This window comes from Stenella coeruleoalba (assembly GCF_951394435.1).
Source record: "Stenella coeruleoalba genome assembly, chromosome: 20".
Classification (NCBI taxonomy): domain Eukaryota; kingdom Metazoa; phylum Chordata; class Mammalia; order Artiodactyla; family Delphinidae; genus Stenella; species Stenella coeruleoalba.
The window spans coordinates 43,224,328-43,245,476 of NC_137166.1; the positions used below are offsets into that span (position 1 = coordinate 43,224,328).

General features: G+C 45.7%; 1 protein-coding gene across 1 annotated transcript; it reads left to right on the forward strand.

Moving 5' to 3' along the window:
• The first annotated feature begins 32 nt into the window (after positions 1 to 32).
• Positions 33 to 7,418, forward strand: COX6B1 (cytochrome c oxidase subunit 6B1). The gene is made up of 4 exons (XM_079907820.1): positions 33 to 171; positions 1,937 to 2,053; positions 3,227 to 3,327; positions 7,227 to 7,418. Exons 2-4 carry the CDS (start codon positions 1,948 to 1,950, stop codon positions 7,278 to 7,280), a joined length of 261 nt encoding a protein of 86 aa, XP_079763946.1. The 5' UTR covers positions 33 to 171; positions 1,937 to 1,947; the 3' UTR covers positions 7,281 to 7,418.
• The last annotated feature ends 13,731 nt before the right edge of the window (positions 7,419 to 21,149 follow it).

Sequence of the window (21,149 nt, forward strand, 5' to 3'; positions counted from 1 at the left end):
GCATGGGCGTGGCCTGAACCGCTCCAGGGACGGCGCTCTAGCCGTGCGGAAGGCTGCCCAGTGCGCTGCCTCGTCCCGCTTCCGGCCGGTCTTCGTTCCGCTTCCGGTCCGACGCTGGCGTCATTGCTAAGGGTCACATTGAGCTTCGAGGGGCTTCAGGAGCATCTTTAGGTGAGTGTGGGGGCTTCGGGGGCCCTGGAACCCCAGCCTGGGGGACTGTGGAGCCCGACCCTTGCTTCCCGGAGAACGAGATAAGGTTTCCGGCCGGCGGCGGCCGACCTCCAGGAGCCCTGGGGTCCTGTTCAGTTAGTAATCGTAGCTGACGATTATTTAGTTCTTCGATGCCAGGAACATTCCAAGCGATTTATATTGCTTCATGTAATCCTCCCTCCAGCCCTATGAGATAGGGCCTGCGATTATCCCTTTTTGACTGGCAGGCAACTGAGGATCAGATATTATGCAGTTTAGCCAGCGACCAGGACTGCAGTGCTCTTAGTCACCAGGCCGCAGGCGTCCCTCCCCTCACGACCCCCGACCCCCCAGGCTTGCCTAGGCCGCAGCCTGGCTTCCTGGTGTCTGGCCCCTCCTCTCCCTTGGACGTTGGAGGGGCTGCAGCGTCATCCGCAGTCCACCCTCCCTCCCGAAAGCGGGTGGAGATCGCTTCCAAAACAACTCTTCCGACCGCGTCTGTGTCCCAGCGGCTGGTGTTCACATCACCCCGCTCCCGGAAAGACTCTCCTCCGGTGCCCCAGATCCTTACCGCTACCCTGGGTCGCTTGAATTTATTACTGGTCTGCTTACTTCTGTGTAATCCCACGACTCCTCGAATAATCTGATAGAGGCAGTTTCTCTCGGATTCTCTGATGAAAACAGTGTGTCACCACATAAGAGAGATTACAGCACAGGTTTTTAACCCTGGGTCCACAGAATCTGTAGAATTCAAGGGGTGCTAGTACTTGAATGGGGGGAAATTTACATCTGTATTTCTGCTAGTTTCTAATTAAAATGTAGCATTTCCTTCCGTTAAGAATGGAGGCAATAGCCCTAGTAGTATTGGCATCGTCTGTGACTTTGTCAGCAATCAAATCATAGGTCATCTTACAGATCATTATGGTTGCAGATTTCACAACATATCATTTTCAGGCATGATTATTTTGAAATTGTGAAAGTTAATAAATCCTCAGCTACAAGTAACTGGTTTTTGTGATCCTATGCAATTTTTAAATGCATTCTTAAGTTTTTATTTATTTATTTTCTTTTTGGCTGCGTCGGGTCTTAGTTGCGGCACACGGGATCTTCGTTGAGGTGCGCAGGCTTCTCTCTAGTTGTGGCGTGCTGGCTTAGTTGCCCCCGGGGCAGGTGGGATCTTAGTTCCCCGACCAGGGATCGAACCCCCGTCCCCTGCATTGGAAGACGGATTCTTAACCACTGGACCACCAGGGAAGTCCCCTTTAAATGCATTTAAACATATTCTGAGAAAGGACTCATTAGACCCCTGAGGAGTTCATGGCGTCAGTAGACCTTAAGAACCTCTGCAGTGTAGGTTAAGTTAGTGATAGAGTGCAGCTCCACCACATGTGTGCTGAATGACCTTGGGAAGTCGCTTAAACAACCCTGTCTCTTGTCTGTGAAGCAGTGATAGTAATAGTTTCTGCCTTGTAGAGTGACTGTAGGAATAAAGCTTCCTTGCTTATAGTAAGCACTCAGTGAATGTCAGCTGGTGTTATGTTGGGACAAATAAAGCCTGATTTTACCAAGGAGTTGACTCCCCCAGACACCCTGCTGTGACTTCCACCCTTAATGTGTTCTTGCCCTGCCTTCGCCTCTGTGTGTACTGAGCGGGAGGGGCGTTGGCTTGTGGCTCACCGGGCCTGGGTGGACTGACAGCCCCTTGCCAGCCCCAGAACCCCTGCCAGCACCCATTCTCTGCCTCCAGGAGTCAGCACTATGGCAGAGGACATCAAGACCAAAATCAAGAACTACCAGACTGCTCCTTTTGACAGCCGCTTCCCCAACCAGAACCAGACGAGGAACTGCTGGCAGAACTACCTGGGTGAGCAGGACATGGGGGGGCAGGGGGCGCGGGGGGCAGTATTGACCTTCCCCTGGTCGCACACCTCAAGTCGCTTGCCTCTTGGCTCCTCGCAGGGGACCTATGCATCCCAGACCTCTTCTCTTTTATTCTAATCATCTGACCTCGCAGGGTCTGTGCCCCTCATCACCACCTGTGCTTAAGATCTGGCCCAGGGTCACAAACTTTGGTTCCCACAGTGATTTTTTTTTCCCCCAAGATGTGTGTGTGTGTGTATTTATGGAATGTGACATACGTACAGGAAGTACATAAAACATAATGTACAGCTAAATGAATAATTCTAAAGTGCATCCCCCGTGTAACTATAATCTGGATACAAAACTACATACTGCCAGCCCTCTGGGCTCCCATGCCTACTGCACGCCCTGTCTTGAAAACAACACTCTACTCTCCCCAGAAGAGATGTAACCCCGCAGACTTAGGGCAGTCACACTTTGGTTTTATCACCGCTGTGAGGTTTGCCTTTTTGTGATCTTTATAAATACTGTATGTGTTGTCTTATGTTTGGATGTCTTCATTCAACAGTTTTGAAGATTCATCCATGCTGTGGCATGTGTTTTGCTCATTTTTATTGCTGTACAGTTTTCCACATTTTATTCATGGACACTTGCTTGGTTTCCAGTTTGGGGCCCTTATGAATGGTGCTGCTATAAACATGCTTATAAATGTAATTTGATGTCCATGTGAATGCTTTTCTCTCTAGGGAGTGTGCCCAGGAGTGTAATACTTGGAGTAATTTTTGAATTAATTTCCTACTATTAAAAACCAGATTATCCCCCTCCTGTCTTCCTCTCCAGGATGCCAGCATCTTAGCATCGAGACCACTGTCCCCTTCCCCTGCCCTGGTTCTGGACTTCCATAATCCCCACACACACCTCTCAGGTTGCCTTATCTTTCCTGACCCCAGAATTTTCAAGTAGAACTGTCATTCTTTAGGGGTTGCAAAATCAGCTTAGCGAGGTGTGTCTAGCCCTTATGAGTACTACACTTGGAAGGGTATGCTTTCTTTGTGAAACTTGGGAGTAGGGGGGATTTGTGTAACTGGTTGTGAAGTAAAAATGATTTCTGTGAATTTTGATCAAAAATGTGTTCCAGCCCTTGGTCTGGGCTGACCCTGATCCCCATTCTTCACAGACTTCCACCGCTGTGAGAAGGCAATGACTGCTAAAGGGGGTGACGTCTCCGTGTGTGAATGGTACCGGCGTGTGTACAAGTCCCTCTGCCCCATATCCTGGGTATGTGCCTCCTCCTGGGGCCCTTGGGGTGCTGGGGTGGGGGTGGGGTCCTAGCAGAGGGGCGTGTGATGACTTCATGGGAGCTCATCTGTGAGAGGCAAAGGGAGGACAAGGCATCACACTGGGCATGGATGTGGCCTTTTCTTCTTCCGAGAATCACCTCCCTTTCCTCCTTTCGCCGGTTCTCTCAACCAGCCAGGCTCTCAGCCAAGGCAACCAGATCTGTCTCACCCAGACACTCTACAAGTAAATGCCCTGTCCCTGTGGAGCTCACCATCTTTTGGAATCCTGTCCTTTTTTCATATGAGCATTTCCAAATATACATAAAAGTAGAATAATTCAGTGACGCCCCAAATATACCCATCACCCAAACTGAATAGTTTCAAGATTTCTCCACATTTCCTCCATTTCCTTTTCTTTTTCCTCTTTCCTTTGCTGAAGTATTTTGAAGCAAATCCCAGACATGTCATTTCACCCCTACCTACTTCCGCATGCATTTCTAAAAAACAGGGATGCAATAAGGCAGTCCTTTTAGGCCTGATCTGACCAGACCCGTTGTTACTATTTAATTTTCTGCCATACCCTCTTTTTTTAAATAAAATATTACTTTATTGCATCAAGTCAAAGACCCCATCGACTACAAGAAACACTGAGAGATGTTTAAATCTTTTTTTTTAATGCCAGAAATGGATGTAACAAGCATGCTATTTTCAGAGATGTTAAAATGAAAAAAATCATATGTCTTAAAATCAAAATATGATATTATTACAAAACTAATAGTGCTCATTTAAAAAAATAAAACAGTACAGTACAGCACAGAGCAGTACAGTAAAATGAAAAGCAGACGTCACCTTTCGCTCCCCAGTCCCCCTCCCCTGAGGTAACTACTGTTAACCGATTCATCTTTCTCTATATACATTTATCATATATAAGCCTGTGGAACTTTCTGTGTATGCATGGGTCATACTATATAGTCTGTTCTGTGACTTGTTTGGACTTATCAGTGTGTCTTGAGCCTTTTTTATGACAGTGCGTATAGATCTACCTCATTCATTTTTGTTGTTTTCTTTTCTTTTTTAAAATTTTTTGGCTGTGCTGCACAGCATGTGAGATCTTAGTTCCCCAACCAGGGATCGAACCTGTGCTCCCTGCAGTGGAAGCGCGGAGTCTCAACCACTGGACCGCCAGGGAAGTCCTTACCTTACAAATGCTTTATTTAACTGGTCCCCTTTGATGGAGATTGTGTTCTAGTTTGGATGTACATCTTTGGGGCTTGTTTCTTGAGAACAGATTGCCTTAATGCACTCTTCCTCAGCTTGCTTGGTTTGCCTTCCACCTCTGTGGCCACACTCTCAAGTGTCTGAGTACCCTCTCCCCTCGCAGGATTTCTCCTTGTCCCTGAGTGATCTTGGGTGCCATGACATCATGATCCCATAATATCCGCCCTCCAGCCTCAGGGCCTGCATTAGGTGAGTGCTGGACAGGGTGCTAGGAAACATGCTTCCAGTCCCGGTGCTGCCCCACACCCCAGCCTTTGGGACCTGGGCCTGCCCTTACCTGGGGAGCGTTAGATTCTGTGGTTCCTCCCCTCGGGTGCCTGCTGTCACTGCCTTCTGAGGGCTGGATGTGAACACACCCTTTATACCCAGCAGCCCTGGCTTCTTTATTCCAGAAATTTGGTGAAGTAAAAATAAGTGTTTTGTTATTGCTATCGTTCGTTTTTGTTTTTTTATAAGCAATATAACCACTTCACAGAAACTTAAGAAATAGAGGAAGGGGCAAAAAATTGTTTCTCATCCTCCTGACCTGGCTGATAATACTGTAACATCTTCCAGGTGTTTCCTGTGTATTTTTAAAAATTAGTCTCTAATCCCAGTATGTGTATTTGGGGAGGAGTGGGGCTGGGAGTCCAGCACTTATCCTATATGAGCATTTAAAACATTTTTTCCAATCATCTTTTCTTTTTCTTTCTTTTTTTTTTTTCCCACATCGCGAGGCTTTCAGGATCTCAGTTTCCTGACCAGGGATTGAACCCGGGCCACAGCAGTGAAAGCTCTGAATCCTAACCCCTAGGCCACCAAGGAACTCCCTTTTATTTTCCCATTTTAAAAAATCTTTAGTTTCTTCATAAAAAATACAGTAAATCTTCAAAGTGAAACTTTTATAATGTAAAAAGTGAAAAACTCCTAAGTCACCCCCTTCTGAGTCCAACGTTAATTTCCCTTAGAAATTTGGTATAAATCTTCCACTTCCTTTTCTGTGTGCTAATGTGTGAGTAGGTGTTGGTGTATGTTTATATACTTTTTTCTTTTTAATTTATTTTATTTTATTTATTTATCTTTGGCTGCATTGGGTCTTCGTTGCTGCACGTGGGCTTTCTCTAGTTGCAGCGAGCGGGGGCTGCTCTTCGTTGTGATGCACGGGCTTCTCATTGCGGTGGTTTCCCTTGTTGCGGAGCATGAGCTCTAGGCACACAGACTCAGTAGTTGTGGCTCACGGGCTCTAGAGCACAGGCTCAGTAGTTGCGGTGCATGGGCTTAGTTGCTCCGCGGCATGTGGGATCATCCCGGACCAGGGATCAAACCCACGTCCCCTGCATTGGCAGGCGGGTTCTTAACCACTGCGCCACCAGGGAAGCCCAGGTCCAATCACTGTTAAGGTCAATCCTGAGACAGGATCTTTCAAAATGAAAAAAATCATACTCTAGATGTGGCAGTTGCACATCTACACATCCTATAAAAATGTTTGTGTACAAGGACAACCATTGCAGAGTTGTTTGTAATGGGGAACGTTCAGAAACAAGTTATAAATGATGGTATATTCATCTTGATCTATGTGACAGAATACAGAAAGAGCTCTAAGACTCATGGAAAAAGCAAGTTGCAGGACAATCTGTATAGTATGGGGGGAAAAAGTCTGTATAGTATGGCCCAATTTAAGTAAAGAGTATTTGTGATGTGTGGTGTATGTGTGTAAATAAAGTAGGCACTTGCTATGGGCCGGCTACTTTGTAAGTGCTTTATGTCATATAAGGGCAAACATGCTTAAAAAAAAAAAAAAGATAGGTACTATTATCAGTATCCGCATTTTACAAAATTGGAAACTGAGGCCCTGAAAGGTTGAGTAATTTGCATGAGGAAATTACAGCTAGGAAGCGATGGAGCAGGGATTCAGTTTGTCTTCCTTATCCATGCATTTATCCATTGCCTCTAATGTATAGCATGTAAATGTGCATGTGTGTGTATATATAAAAATAAATGTGCTCTGACTGCCTGTAAGAGGGTCCACAAGTTGCAGAGTGTTACTTCGGGAGAGTGTTAACAGTTCGATATGGGCCTGTCCATCGTTTTGTATATGTACGCATACATCTGTGAGCAATAGTAGGATCACACTCTGTAGCCGGTTTGGACCTTTTCTCACTTGATTGTGCATTTGATCGTTAGAGATGCATTCCTGCTGGAGCATAGATAGCCTCATTTTTATTCACAGCTGCCCAGTATTCCTTCTTTCTTCTGTTCTGACAGACATCATTGAGGGTTGACTCTGGGGTTCCTGAAGCAGGCCCTGGTCACACTTTTGAAGATCTTTACACACATCTCCCCACAGACAGCTCTGCAGTGAGTCTGCCTGTTATTATTCCTCCACCACCACCCCACCCCTCACCCCACCCCTTGTTCTCTCAGTGGGTCAGTTCATGTCAGCTCATTCAGGACAGTGATTCTTGTCCTTCTGGGTCACTACTGGTTCCCCGGCTCCTGGAACAGTTGCCAGTACTGGCACATAGCAGGTCCTGGGGTTACTTGTTGACTGAACAGGTAGGCAAAGTGGGGAAGACAAAGAAGTTCACCCATCTGGTTTCCCTGTGGAGGAAGGGAGTAACACTGGCTGTCTTTCCACAGGTGTCAGCCTGGGACGACCGCCGGGCAGAAGGCACGTTTCCTGGGAAGATCTGAACTGGCTCCGCCCCACCTTCTCTGTCCTCCGTCCTTCTCCCCAGGGTGGTGAAGGGGGACCTGGGTACATAGTGATCCCCACCCTGGGGTCCTGAATCATGGCTTAACTAATAATAAATACTCGTTGGAAGAGTGTAAGGCTGTGTATATGTAAAAGAGCTGGATGATGGGGCCAGAAGCTGGGGCGGAATTAGTACCTTGACCAGTAAGAGAGACTGAATTCAGGGTGGTTTTTTTTTTCTTTTTTTAAATTTTTCTTTTCATAAACTTTGACCACCTCTTCTTTACCAGACAGTAGAGTGAGTGATTATACAAAATAGCCTCATGTTCCTGTATGTGCTAAAATTTATCTGTATGTTCTCCTTTATTATCTGTATAATTTTTAAAAACTTATGTTTTGAACCACATGAAAATAGTATAATAAAAACTCCTATGTACTCATCACCTAGCTTCAACAATTATCAACAAGTGAACACCCCTCTCCCTCTAGGTTATTTTATTTTATTTTATTTTTACTTATTTATTTATTTGGCCACGCCACGTGGCTTGTGGGATCTTAGTTCCCCAACCAGGGATTGAACCCGAGCCCTTGGCAGTGAAAGTGCTGAGTCCTAACCACTGGACCACCAAGGAATTACCCCTCTAGGTAATTTTAAAGCAAATACTGGAGATCATATTTTATCCAGAAATAAGTAAGTATATGTATCTCTTCAAGATACAGGTTTACTTTTAAACATAATCATATAATTACATCTAAAAGTTAATACATTCTTAATATCATCTAATAAGCAGTCTTCTGTGCAATGTGTAATTTCTCCGTATTTTCTAGGCCTCCTCTTAATCATGTTGATCATGGTGACAATTGGAAGTCATTTAAGTAGGCCAAGTTAAGAAATGTTCTTTCTTGATGTCCCCAAAGGAATTGCCACACAATAACAGTACAAAATATCATCCACCGCAAACTTGTCAACAGGGAACTCCTGGCACAGTGTGACCAGCTAGAGTACCATGTTGTGGCCAAATTGGTGTTTCCTCAAGACCACTCAGATGGTTGTGTAACAAACTTATCTGAAGTATGTTCAAAAGAGCAGAGATGATTTTTGTATTGAGGGAAAATGGGCCTAGGGAGGGCTCTTCTGAAATGGCCGCCCATGAGGAGGGGCGCTGTAAAAAGGAGCCTAGTGCATGCTTAGGAGCTTTGAGGGACTGTAGAAGCTTCTGGCATGTGTCAGGAATAGGAAAGAAACATGGTGAAAATTTCAAATGAAACAGGAAGTCCAGTGAAAAGATATAGGACTTCCTTTGACCCCTGTCACCCAGTCCTGCCCAGAGGCTGCCACCATTAGCAGTTATAGAGATAGCCTGTACATCTAGAAGCATTTATCTTGTCTATTTGATTTGATAAGGATTTGATATGGTTCTCCCATTTCCTCTTTGCTCTCCCACTGCTCGCTTGCTCATGCAGTTCCTCCCACACTGACCTCTTCATTGTGACAGGAACCCTGTGAGCCAATGAGAAGGTCAACGCACCAGGCTCGCTCCAGCCTCAAGGCCTGTGCAACTGGTGCTTGCTCTGTCTGCGAGGCTTAGCCACACAGCTCACTCCCTCCTTCGTTCAGCTCTTCCCCAAATACAACTTAGTGTGCCCTTCCCTGGCCACTTGACCTACCAATTCGACTCCACACACACACTTTGCAGCCCTCACCCCTTTGGTTTCTTAAGTATTTACACTAATATTCCTGTATTTTATTTATTCATCCTTGATAATTGTCCCCCCACCACTAGAATGTAATTTCTGTGAGGACAGGGATTTAAAAATATATATATATATGTATGTGTATATATATATATATATATATATATATATATATATATTCCCTCTTTTATCATTTTATTATGAAAATTTTCAAGCATACAGAAAAAGTGGACAAATAGTACAATAATTGCCCTTATACCCACCACCTAGTTTTAACAGTTGTTACTATTATGTCATATCTACTTTGTATATGTGTACATGTAATTTTTTCCTGAATCATTTAAAAGTGCTTTCCAAACATGCTGACAACTTCACTCATAAGTACTTAAGCATGTATCTTTCAAAAATGCCATGTTTCTTCACTACAGTTGTCACTCCTAAGAAAAACTAACACGGATTGCCTAACATCTCATATTCATATTTCTCAAATCATACCCCAAAATCTTTTTTCTGTTGTTTTTTTTTAATTTAGTTTATTTTTTATTTATTTATTTTTGGCTGTGTTGGGTCTTCGTTGCTGCACGCAGGCTTTCTCTAGTTACGGTGAGCGGGGACTACTCTTCATTGTGGTGCGCAGGCTTCTCATTGCAGTGGCTTCTCTTGTTGCGGAGCACGGGCTCTAGGCGCGTGGGCTTCAGTAGTTGTGGGTCGCGGGCCCTAGAGTGCAGGCTCAGTAGTTGTGGTGCAGGGGCTTAGTTGCTCTGTGACGTGTGGGATCTTCCCAGGCCAGGGATCAAACCCTTGTCCCCTGCATTGGCAGGCGGATTCTTAACCACTGCGTCACCAGGGAAGTCCTGTTGTTTATTTTTTATACCAGGATCCAATCAAGGTTCACCTTCTGCATTTGATCTCTAGGTCTAGTAGTTTTTCAGTTCTAGAATAGCCCCACCCCCACCCCACCCACTCTTATAAGAGTGGAATTTTTTAAGAGGCCAGGCCAGCTGTCTTGTAAAATGTTCCCCATTCTGGATCTGTCCAATTGTTTCCTCATGGTGTCATTTAGCTTCTTCCACCCTCTGTAGTTCTTATAAACTGGAAGTTGGCTCTAAAGGCTTGATTAGATGCAGATTAAGTATTTTTTGCAAGAATTCTTCCTGTGTGTATCTTCCTTATTGCTTCCCAACCTGATGCCAGGTTGCCCCAGAGGAGGGGCCACTACCCGTGTCCTCTGGAAATATCTGGCAGATGACCTGTGGGATGATACTATGGGGAATGGTTCCACCACGACAACCTTGCACATCTCCACATGAGCCACATAAGCAGTACTTAGTTGTGGTCTGACCCGAACCACAACAGAACTCCTGGTGATTCCTCCTGAAACAAAAGGAGATAAGCAGTCTTGCAAAGAGCTGCCGTGAGGCATTTTTTCTCACCCGCCTCCTCTTGCAGAGACTGCTTCAACACCATTCCTCACCCAGCTCCCTTGTTTCAGTTGATTACAGGACTTTCCACCTCACTCCTCCTTAGGGTATAGCTGCAGGCTGTAAAACTACTCTGAAGCTACCCCACTGGATACCTTACCTGCCTTATCACAGATCTTCCAGCAACTCAATAAGCCATGTGTGATTATGACCCCTATTTTGTAAGTGAGGAAACTGGGGCTTCTATTCCCCTGCCAGTCCATGTGGCTGTGGGTTTCCCTTTAGTGTATCTGTATAGGAGAGGGTTCAGTGCAGAAAACACTATGCCTTTCAAGGCATATTAAGTAGAAAGGGATTTAATAGGAGAAATTTGGTACAATAAATCCATGTGATGATATGAATTTGGATATAGTATACCCTCATCATGTTCAACTCAGCATAACCCCACATAGAACATACCTCAACATAATAAAGGCCATATATGGCAAGCCCATAGTTAACGTCATACTGAATGATGAAAGGTTGAAAGCTTTTCCTCTAAGATCAGAAACAAGACAAGGGTGCTCACTCTCACCACTCCTATTAACATAGTACTGAAAGTCCCAGCCAAAGCAATTACGCAAGAAAAAGAAATAAAAGTCATTCAAATCAGAAAGGAAGAAGTAAAATTGTCTCTGTTTGAACGTGATATGATCTTGTATGTAGAAAATCCTAAAGACTCCACCAAAAAAGTGTTAGAACTGAAACAAATTCAGTAAAGTTGCTAACTTCAAATCACTTACATATACTATCCTTGTACACCCCCATGTTATATTTTTGATGTCACAATTAACATCTCTATATTGTGTGTCCATTAACAAATTATTTTGGCTATTGTTAATTTTGATACTTTTGTCCTTTAATCTTCATATTAGAGTTAAGTGATTAACACACCACTATATTATAGTATTAGAGTATTTGAATTTGACTATATACTTACCTTTACCAGTGTGTTTTATATTTTCATCTTTTTATGTTACTAGTTAGCATCCTTTCATTTCAGCTTCTAGAACTCCTTTCAGCATTTCTTGTAAGGAAGTTCTAGTGATGACAAATTCCCTCACCTTTTGTTTGTTTGAAAAGTCTTTATCTCTCCTTCATTTCTAAAGGACAACTTTTCCAGGTAAGTATTCTTGGTTGGCAGTTTTCTCTTTCAGCACTTTGAATATATTATCTTACTCTCCCCTGGCCTGTAAGGTTTCTGCTGAGAAATCCACTGATAGCCTTATGAGAGTTTCTTTGTAGGTAAGGATATTTTTTCTTGCTGCTTTTGACATCCTGCCTTTGTTTTTCATTTTAGACAGTTTTATTGTGTCTGGGAGACGTTTTGTGTGTGTGTGTGCGTGTGTGTGTGTGTGTGTGTGTGTGAGTGTGTGTTTTAGTTGAAATTTTTGGGGAGGGACGTCCCTGGTGGCGCAGTGATTAAGAATCTGCCTGCCAATGCAGGGGACACAGGTTCGATCCCTGGTCCTGGAAAATCCCACATGCCGCGGAGCAACTAAGCCCGTGCACCACAACTACTGAAGCCCGCGTGCCTAGAGCCTGTGCTCTGCAACAAGAGAAGCCACCGCAATGAGAAGCCCGCGCACTGCAACGAAGAGTAGCCCCCACTCGCCGCAACTAGAAAAAGCCAAGCACAGCAACGAAGACCCAACGCAGCCAAAAAGATTTAAAAAATAAACTGTACTGGAATAAAGTATTTTTTAAAAATTGGGGGAAGCTTATGAGATTAATGAATTTGAATGTCCAAATTGCTCTTCAGATTTGCGAAGTTCTCAGCCATTTTTTCTTTTAATAAGCTTTCTCCCCCTTTCTCTGTCCCTTCTCCTTCTGGGACTCCAGTAATGCATAATTTATTTCTCTTAATGGTATCCGATAGTTCACACAGGCTTTCTTCACTCGTTCTCATTCATTTTTCTTCGTTCTGTCTGGAAATTTCAATTGAACTTTCTTCTACTTCACAGATTCTTTCTTCTACTTGATCAAAGCTATGTTGATGCTTTCTACTCCATTTTTCAGTTTATTCATTGTAGTCTTCAGCTCCAGAACTGTTTGGTTCTCTTTTATAATTTCTGTGTCTCTGTTAAACTTCTCATTTTCTGTATTGTTTTCTTGATTTCATTGAATTGTCTTTTCTTGTAGCTCAAGAAAAGCTTCCCTAAAACAATTATTTAAAATTCCACATCAGGAACACCACAGATCTCCATTTCACTGGGGTTGGTTACTGGAAAATTATTGTGTTCCTTTGGTGGTGTCATGTTTCCTTGATTTTTCATGTTCCTTGAAGTCTTGCATTGCTTCCTTTGCTTTTGAAGAATTGCTCACCTCCTTCAGTCTTACTGGCTGGCTTCAGATGAGCAATACCTTCCATCAGCCCTGGCAGGGATTCTGAGGCTTTCTCAGGACTTTTCTGTGGATACCTCTGCTCCATCATTTCTTGTTCCCGCTTGAGGGGGAATTCTTAAGACTGTATGCCTTCTATCAACGCTGCAAAGCCAGACTGAAAGCTGACAACCTCCTGTTTGCTTTCCCTAGGACTGTGCTGAATGCCCAAGGTCATGTGCTTTCTCCTAATCCCCCAGATGGCTGACTTTCTGCGCGCGCTCAGTAGCCATCTGCAGGGGCTCACTCTCACAGCCCTCAAGAGTGTGCACGGGGAGCTGGTCGTGAGGTGGGAATGTGTGTGGATGGGGCACGCAGAGCACTGGAGGTGCTGTGGGCCAGCTGTGGGGGAACCACAGGCGAGGCACCCCCAGTGGCTCATGCGCAGTCTTCCCACTGTCTGTGATGTGGTTACTAGGATCCGAGTCCCTTTGATGCTTTCTGAGAGCCCTGGCTGCTCTTCTCCCTGCCACTCCCTGCTCCACCACCCGCCCCCAGTTATGCAAAACTCAGTATTCCTCTTCAGAGCATCGAACCTTGGATTTTTTATTTCCCCCAGCAGTGTGCTGGATACCCAGACTTCTCATCTGTGAGTGATTTTCAAAATCACTTTTGGGGGACGATGGTAGAAAAACTCCTATTTCACCATTTTGATAACATCACTCTCTCAACTTTTACAAAGGTACAAAAATATGCAGGAAAAATCAGTCATTTCCCCACCTTCTCCTCTAGCCACAACGAGGTGACTGCCATCACTGGTTTCTTGTGTGTCCTTCCAAAGAGAGTTTATGCATTTGCAAGCAGATCCTCCCTCCTATCTGCCTACCCAACATAGTAGCCAGCTGTTCCTGGTGTTCTGAACCTTGCTTTTCTCCATTAATAATAGTATCTGGAAATCATTCCTTGTCAATCTGATATTCTTGAACTTTTTCAAATTGTACAAGTAATGCATGAATATGTTTTCTTCTTTTTTCTTTTTCTTTTCTTTTCTTTCTTTTTTTTTGACCACACCATGTGGCTTGTGGGATCTTAGTTCCCCGACCAGGGATTAAACCCAGGCCCTTGGCAGTGAAAGCGAGGAGTCCTAACCACTGGACTGCCAGGGAATTCCCCGAATACGTTTTCTTGGCTTAAAAAAAAGGAAAATATTCCAGCAGAGTCAGTATCACCCAGAGAGGCCATATGGTGTAGTGTAGTGGTTAAGGGGGTGGGCACTAGAGCTAGGCTGTCTCAGTTCAAATGCAGGCTCTACCACTTACTAGCTCTGAGGCCTTGGGCAAATTACTTGACCTCTCTGTGTCACGGTTTCCTCATCTGTAAAATGAAGTTAATGACACTTTCCTCGTTGGGCTGTTGTGCAGATTAAATGGGATGCTATGTGTAAAGTGCCTAGAACAGTGCCTGATACTATATGTGAAGTGCTTAGAGCAGTGCCCTGTGTGTTGAAAATGCTCTCTAGATATGATGTGCTCCTGATACATTGGTCTCCTTTCTGCGCTGTGGACACATCAAGGAACTTTTCCTTCTCACTGTCTTTGTGTGTGTGTGTGTGTGTGTGTGTGTGTAGGACACTTAACATGAGATCTACTCTCTTAACAGTTGTTTTTTTTTTTTTAGCTGCACCACACGGCTTACGGGATCTTAGTGCCCCAACCAGGGATTGAACCCAGGACCTCCGCAGTGAAAGCGTTGAGTCCTAACCACTGGACCACCAGGGAATTCCCTTAACAGATTATTTATTTATTTTTTTAAAATAAATTTATTTTATTTATTTATTTTGTCTGCATTAGGTCTTTGTTGCTACGCACGGGCTTCCTCTAGTTGCGGTGAGCAGGGGCTACTCTTCGTTGCAGTGTGCGGGCTTCTCGTTGCGGTGGCTTCTCTTGTTGGGGAGCATGAGCTCTAGGCACACGAGCTTCAGTAGTTGTGGCACGCAGGCTCAGTAGTTGTGGCTCACAGGCTCTAGAGCGCAAGCTCAGTCACTGTGGCTCACGGGCTTAGTTGCTCCACAGCATGTGGGATCTTTCTGGACCAGGACTTGAACCCGTGTCCCCTGCATTGGCAGGCGGATTCTTTACTGTGCCACCAGGGAAGCCCCCCCTTAACAGATTTTTAAGTGTACAGTATAGTATGGTTAACTGTAAGCACAATGTTGTACAGCAGACCTTTAGAATTTATTGATCTTACATAAGTGAAACTTTATACCCATTGATTAGTAATTCCCCCATTTTCCTCCCCTCCCAGCCCCTGGCAACCACCATTCTACTTTCTGCTTTAATGAGTTTGACTATTTTTGTCACCTCTTATAAGTGGAATTATGCACTATTTGTTCTTCTGTGGCTGGCTTATTTCACTTAGCACCATGTCCTACAGGTTCATCCATGTTGTCGTCTATTGCAGGATTTCCTACTTCTCGAAGCCTGAACAATATTCCCTTGTATGTATATGTCACGCTCCCTCTGTCAGGAATGTTCTTTCCTGCCTTTTGTTTAACTGCCAGCCTCAGTCTCCTCCTCCAACGTCCCTTCCTCCAGGAAGCCTTCCTGTACGCCCTGGGCTGGCTCAGGCACTTCCTCTGGGCTCGCACATTCTCCTTTGTTTTCCCCATGGTGGCCCTGACCCTTCTGCCTGTGCTTCCTCCCTCAATGCCTTGGTCACTTCAGCATCCCCCTGACCATGCTGAGTTGTCACTCTCTGGTGAGTGTCTGTCCCCCCCCATTCTTCCGTGAGCTTGTGATGACAGGGACAGAGCCAGCCTGATTGCCACTGTGTTCCCAGCATCGCGCCCCACAGGGCTGGGCATGAGAAAATTCAGTACGTGCATCAGACCCTTAATGCTTAGTTCAGGCCTGATCACATACTTGGTGCTCAGTAAATCTGAGAAAGAAATAAGAAGGCCTTTTGACTGTCCCACCCTAGTGCTTTCCTCCTTGCTTCACCACCTCACACCACGTCCTTGTCTCCCCGACTTCTCTCTCTCCCTCTCCCTCTCCCTCCCTTCCTCTCTTCTCCTCCGGCCACACATCACACTGGCCCCACCCAGCTCTGAAGCGTCCCTTTCTTGGGCGTGATGCCCACCTCTCACACCCCTACCCGTGAATTTCAGGCCCTCCCTTGCTCAGCTGACCCAAAGGAGCACCTGGGATTTCAGCCTTTCTCTATTACCTTGACACCCAAACTTCAGGTTTCAGAGCGTTGCCAAGTCTGCACACCTCTGGGCTGCCACTGACGGCACTTTTCTATATCCTCTCTGATAAAATGAATTCATTTGGAAAGGAAACAGCCTATGACGTATTCTTGCAAAAAACTGGATGAAGTGGAGCCACATATGTGATGGATAAATCTAAAAAGCATAGTGCTGCGGTGGCGAAACTCAATTGCATGTACCGTAGGATACAATTGACGTAAAGTTTACCAAAAAATCTAAAACTATTCTCTACGTTGTCAATGAATATATGCATATATATTAAAAATACGAACGCGTGCATAGGAGTAGAAACCCAGAATGCTAACAGACATACGAAAAGATGCTCAAAACCATCAGTAATAAAACAAGAGAGAATTGAAATAACAGCAGGTGCCACTTTACACTGAATTACTCTTGTCAAAAACTAGAAAACTGAGTAATATCAAGGGTGGGTGCTGAGGAAAGGATACAAGAACCCCCGTGAACTGTTGGTTGGAGTGTGGAACGGGACGGCCTTTGTGGAAAGCAAACTGCCACATATCCAGGACCCAGCAATTCTGCTCCCTAAGAAAGAGACACACAAGTCTCTACCGGGCCAAGCATGAGGGGGTTCATTGCAGCATTATTACCAGTGGGAGTAGTGTGGTGAGGGAGTTGGAAGTAGCCTGACTGCCCTCTCTGGGGAGGAGACAGTAAACTGTGGAGGATGCACACCAGAAGGGCCCCAAGCAACTCTCAGACGCCATGGACTCAGTGTGCCCGGAGTCACATGGACGGACCTTAATAAAACTGTGGTGCTCAGCAAGAGAAGTAAGAATAGGATGAGCTATTTAACACAATCATGGGTATGCCAATTAGAAAAGACATGAGCAGGAAATACTGGGATCCCTTTTGCAAGAACCCACTCAACCAAAAAAGATACATATGAGAATATTAGAATGTTTGCCAGTGGGGGGAGGGGCACCGAAAGAGACTAGGATATGGAGATATGAGGAAATACATTAAATTTAAATCAAGAGGGCTTCCCTGGTGGCGCAGTGGTTGAGAATCCGCCTGCCAGTGCAGGGGACACAGGTTCGAGCCCTGCTCCAGGTAGACTCCACATGCTGCGGAGCAACTAAGCCCGCGAGCCACAACTACTGAAGCCCGCGCGCCTAGAGCCCGTGGTCCACAACAAGAGAAGCCACCGCAATGAGAAGCCTGCGCACCGCAACAAAGAGTAGCCCCCGCTCGCCGCAACTAGAGAAAAGCCCGCGTGCAGCAACAAAGACCCAATGCAGCCAAAAATAAAATTAATTAATTTAAAAAAAACCATTCACTTAAAAAAAATTTTAATCAAGAAGTATCTTGTGGGGGATAATGAACTATAAACTGAGGGTGTGGGATTAACGCAATCCAGGACACCTGTGATCTGAAAAGGAAGACAAGGGAAGGGTGTGGAGGAGGATGAGTCCCAGATTTATTTATCTATCTATCTATCTATCTATCTGTTTATTTTTGGCTGTGTTGGGTCTTCATTGCTGTGCGCGTGCTTTCTCTAGTTGCGGCGAGCTGGGGCTACTCTTCGTTGCAGTGCGCGGCCTTCTCGTTGCGGTGGCTTCTCTTGTTGCGGAGCACAGGCTCTAGGCGTGCAGGCTTCAGGAGTTGTGGCACACGGGCTCAGCAGTTGTGGCTCACGGGCTCTAGAGCACAGGCTCAGTAGTTGTGGCACACGGGCTTAGTTGCTCCGTGGCATGTGGGATCTTCCCAGACCAGGGGATCAAACCGATGTCCCCTGCATTGGCAGGAGGATTCTTAACCACCTCTCTACCAGGGAAGTCCGAGTCCCAAATTTAGTAGTGAAGTTGTCTCTGGGGCGGGATCAGGTGGCTTCAAATGCCGTCTGCAATGTATGCACCTTAAGAAAACAATCTGCAGTGAATACAGAAAATACTTAGATTTGACAAAGCTGGGATGTAAGGATGTAGGTGTAGGTTAACATTATCCCTACGTTTTCTTGTATAGTTGAAATTTTTGTTTTTTTTGTTTTTTTTGTTTTGCGGTACGCGGGCCTCTCACTGTTGTGGCCTCTCCCGTTGCGGAGCACAGGCTCCGGATGCGCAGGCTCAGCGGCCATGGCTCACGGGCCCAGCCACTCCGCGGCATGTGGGATCTTCCCGGACCGGGGCACGAACCCGTGTCCCCTGCATCGGCAGGCGGACTCCCAACCACTGCGCCACCAGGGAAGCCCAGTTGAAATATTTTATAATTAAAAAGTTTGAGAAAACTTTCCTTTCACCACTGCCCATGGAAAACAAAACATCTTAAGAATAAGTACAATGAAAATATGTTACTATTAAATTCTAGTGAGACACTGAGGCCTGTTGAAACCTGCTCTAAGCAAGAAAGGGGAGATGTTTAGGACACAGTAGCTTGAAATTACTGAGCCTTTCTCCATGGCACCGTCTGAAGGACTGGTTAGAAATGGCTCATCTTCTCGTCATATGAATTTTGTATCATTTCATGCCATTTCATCTCATGTCCATGGAATGTCTAAAATTATCTCATGTGCCCTCGTTCGAAAACACCACTTTTAACACATTGAATATGTTTCTTTTGAAAGGATCTGCCCTCTTTAGAATAAGGCATTGGAATAAAAAAAAATACAGAAAAGTGCACTTATCGTGAGTGTACCGCTTGATGAATTTTCACAATCTGAATACCCCTGTGTAACCAGCGTCCAAATCAAGAAAGAGAAGCCCCCTTCCTGTCCCCCCACCTAGTCACATGTTCCCAAGGGTAACCACTCCCTGACTTTTATCATTCTAGATTGGTTTTGCCTGTTCTAGAACTTCCTATCTAGAATCATACAGTGGTAGTCTTTTGAGTGGCTTTTTTTTCATTTAGCGTAATGCTTTTGAGATTCATCCCAGTGGTTGCGTGTATCCATAGTTCGTTCCCTTTTGTTGCTGAATAGTATCCATTATATGTATGTACCATCATGGACTTATCCATCCTCCTGTTAAGGGACACTTGGGTGGTTTCCAGTGTGGGGCTGCTATGAATACACTCACAGCCTTTGGTAGACGGAAGTAGGGGAATTTCCAGGGACAAATGGCCGGATCATAGCATAGGCATATGTCATCTTTAGGAGATCTTGGCGTTGTGATTTTTATCATCAACCTTCTGAGCATCTGAGTAATTAGCACTTCAAATTTTATTGTTTTGAAGACTAGCTTATATAAAAGTAAGAAAGAATAGTGAAAATTCAAGTTTGACATCAAAACACACTGGGTTCTTGTTTCAGAACAAAATGAATCCCTTTTACAACAGGTGACATATGCCTCCATTGATGAAAATTTTTTGCTTTTATCAGACATTTTATATAACTTCCAATTGCTTATAGTTATCAACTATTTGAAAATAAAAATATTTCATATTATTAGCATGGTCCTATTATTTTGCAAGTTACTTTAGCTAAAACTTATAAAATGTATTTGACAGGTTATATACATTATTAGAAAAACTATTTTAAATGTATAGTGGATTGACTAAAAATCAAATTATCCATTTTAATCGGAAAACATCTCGTGAGTCTTATTACCAAGCCAGTATCTTGACGATTGAATTTTAAGTTCCATTTGTTTGCCCATTTCTCACTGGGGAAAGCCAAAGCACAGAGAGAAAACCAAGCAAATGCCCTAGCTCTCCGGGTTGAAAAGTTCTGGGGAAGGCCGGGCCCAAGTCACCCTTTTCGCCTGCAGGATCAGCCTTTTGCCACTAGGGGGCGCCACCGGAGAGACCGTGGGCTGCTCCGGAGCACTGCTGGTGAGGCGCGGCTGCCCACTGCACACCAGGCCCGAAGACACCCTTTGCAGATATCCCCGCCCTCAGTTCCCACCGCCGCCCAGGAAAGTGGTCTGATGGTACCCATTCTGCAGATGGGCAAATGCACACGCCAGGTCGCGCGGCACAGAGTAGGCGGAACTGGGATTTGAACCGAGGTCTCTTCGATCCCGCCAACTGAAGACATTTCCACCCACGGCTCCACCTCGCTGTGACCCTGCTTTGTCCGCGCGTGTGTGGTGATGGTGGGGGGGCCTCCCACCAAGCCCATTCAGGGTGCCCCTCCCTTTTGCTTGCACACTCCTCTCCCCGCTTGCTCGTTGAACACTCATCTCAAAATCCCGTCACACACGCATCTCCTTCCATCCATCCCCTCAGCGCAGAGACCGAGCACCAGCATCCCGATCATCCCTCCCACTTGCCTCGTCTCCTCCCACCTCCCTGCCTCATCCAGCTGCCCTTGCCTGCCTGGGTCCCTGCCTAGACCTCCCCTTGGGCTCCCAGCCTTGGAGAGGTGGAGCCACCTGTAGAGGATGCAATTCTGGGATTGCGGACATGCGTGTGGGTTTTTTGTTTGTTGGGTATTTTTTAAATTATTCATTTATTTATTTATTTATCTGTGGCTGTTTTGCTCCCGGGCTTCCTTTCTTCTAGTTCTGGCGGAGCCGGGGGTGGGGGGGGGGCTACTCTTCCTTGCGGTGCGCCGGCTTCTCATGGCGGTGGTTTCTCTTGTTGTGGAGCATGGGCTCTAGGCGCATGGGCTTCAGTAGTTGTGGCTCGCGGGCTCTAGAGTGCGGGCTCAGTAGTTGTGGCGCACGGGCTTAGTTGCTCCACGGCATGTGGGATCTTCCTGGACCAGGGCTCGAACTCGTGTGCCCTGCCTTGGCAGGTGGATTCACTGTGCCACCAGGAAAGTCCCCTCACGTGTGGGTTTGACTTGGATCTCTCCCTCCTCCCAGCAAGGCCCTAGTCCTGAGGAGAGACATCAGGTGGTGCACTCGCCCTCTCCACCCCGCCCCCCTCCACCACCATGACAGACTGGGAACCAGAGGCCCCTGCAGTTCACCTTGCTCATGTGGCCAGATATTAGCAAAATCTGGAATTTCAGGTCTGTAAATCACTTGGGGGAGGGGTCTCGTAAAACTGTTCTCCCACACTGATCTGCCGGCTTGACCTCTTGTCCCCTCCTCCAGACACCCTCCCCCCTTCCAGGAAACTGGCCCAAGGAGGGGCCTGGGCATATATAGGGAGGCACTGTGGGAGGGCCTGGCCAGAGAGGCTTCAGGCAGAGAAGGTGAGGACGGGGCTCTGGGGGTCTG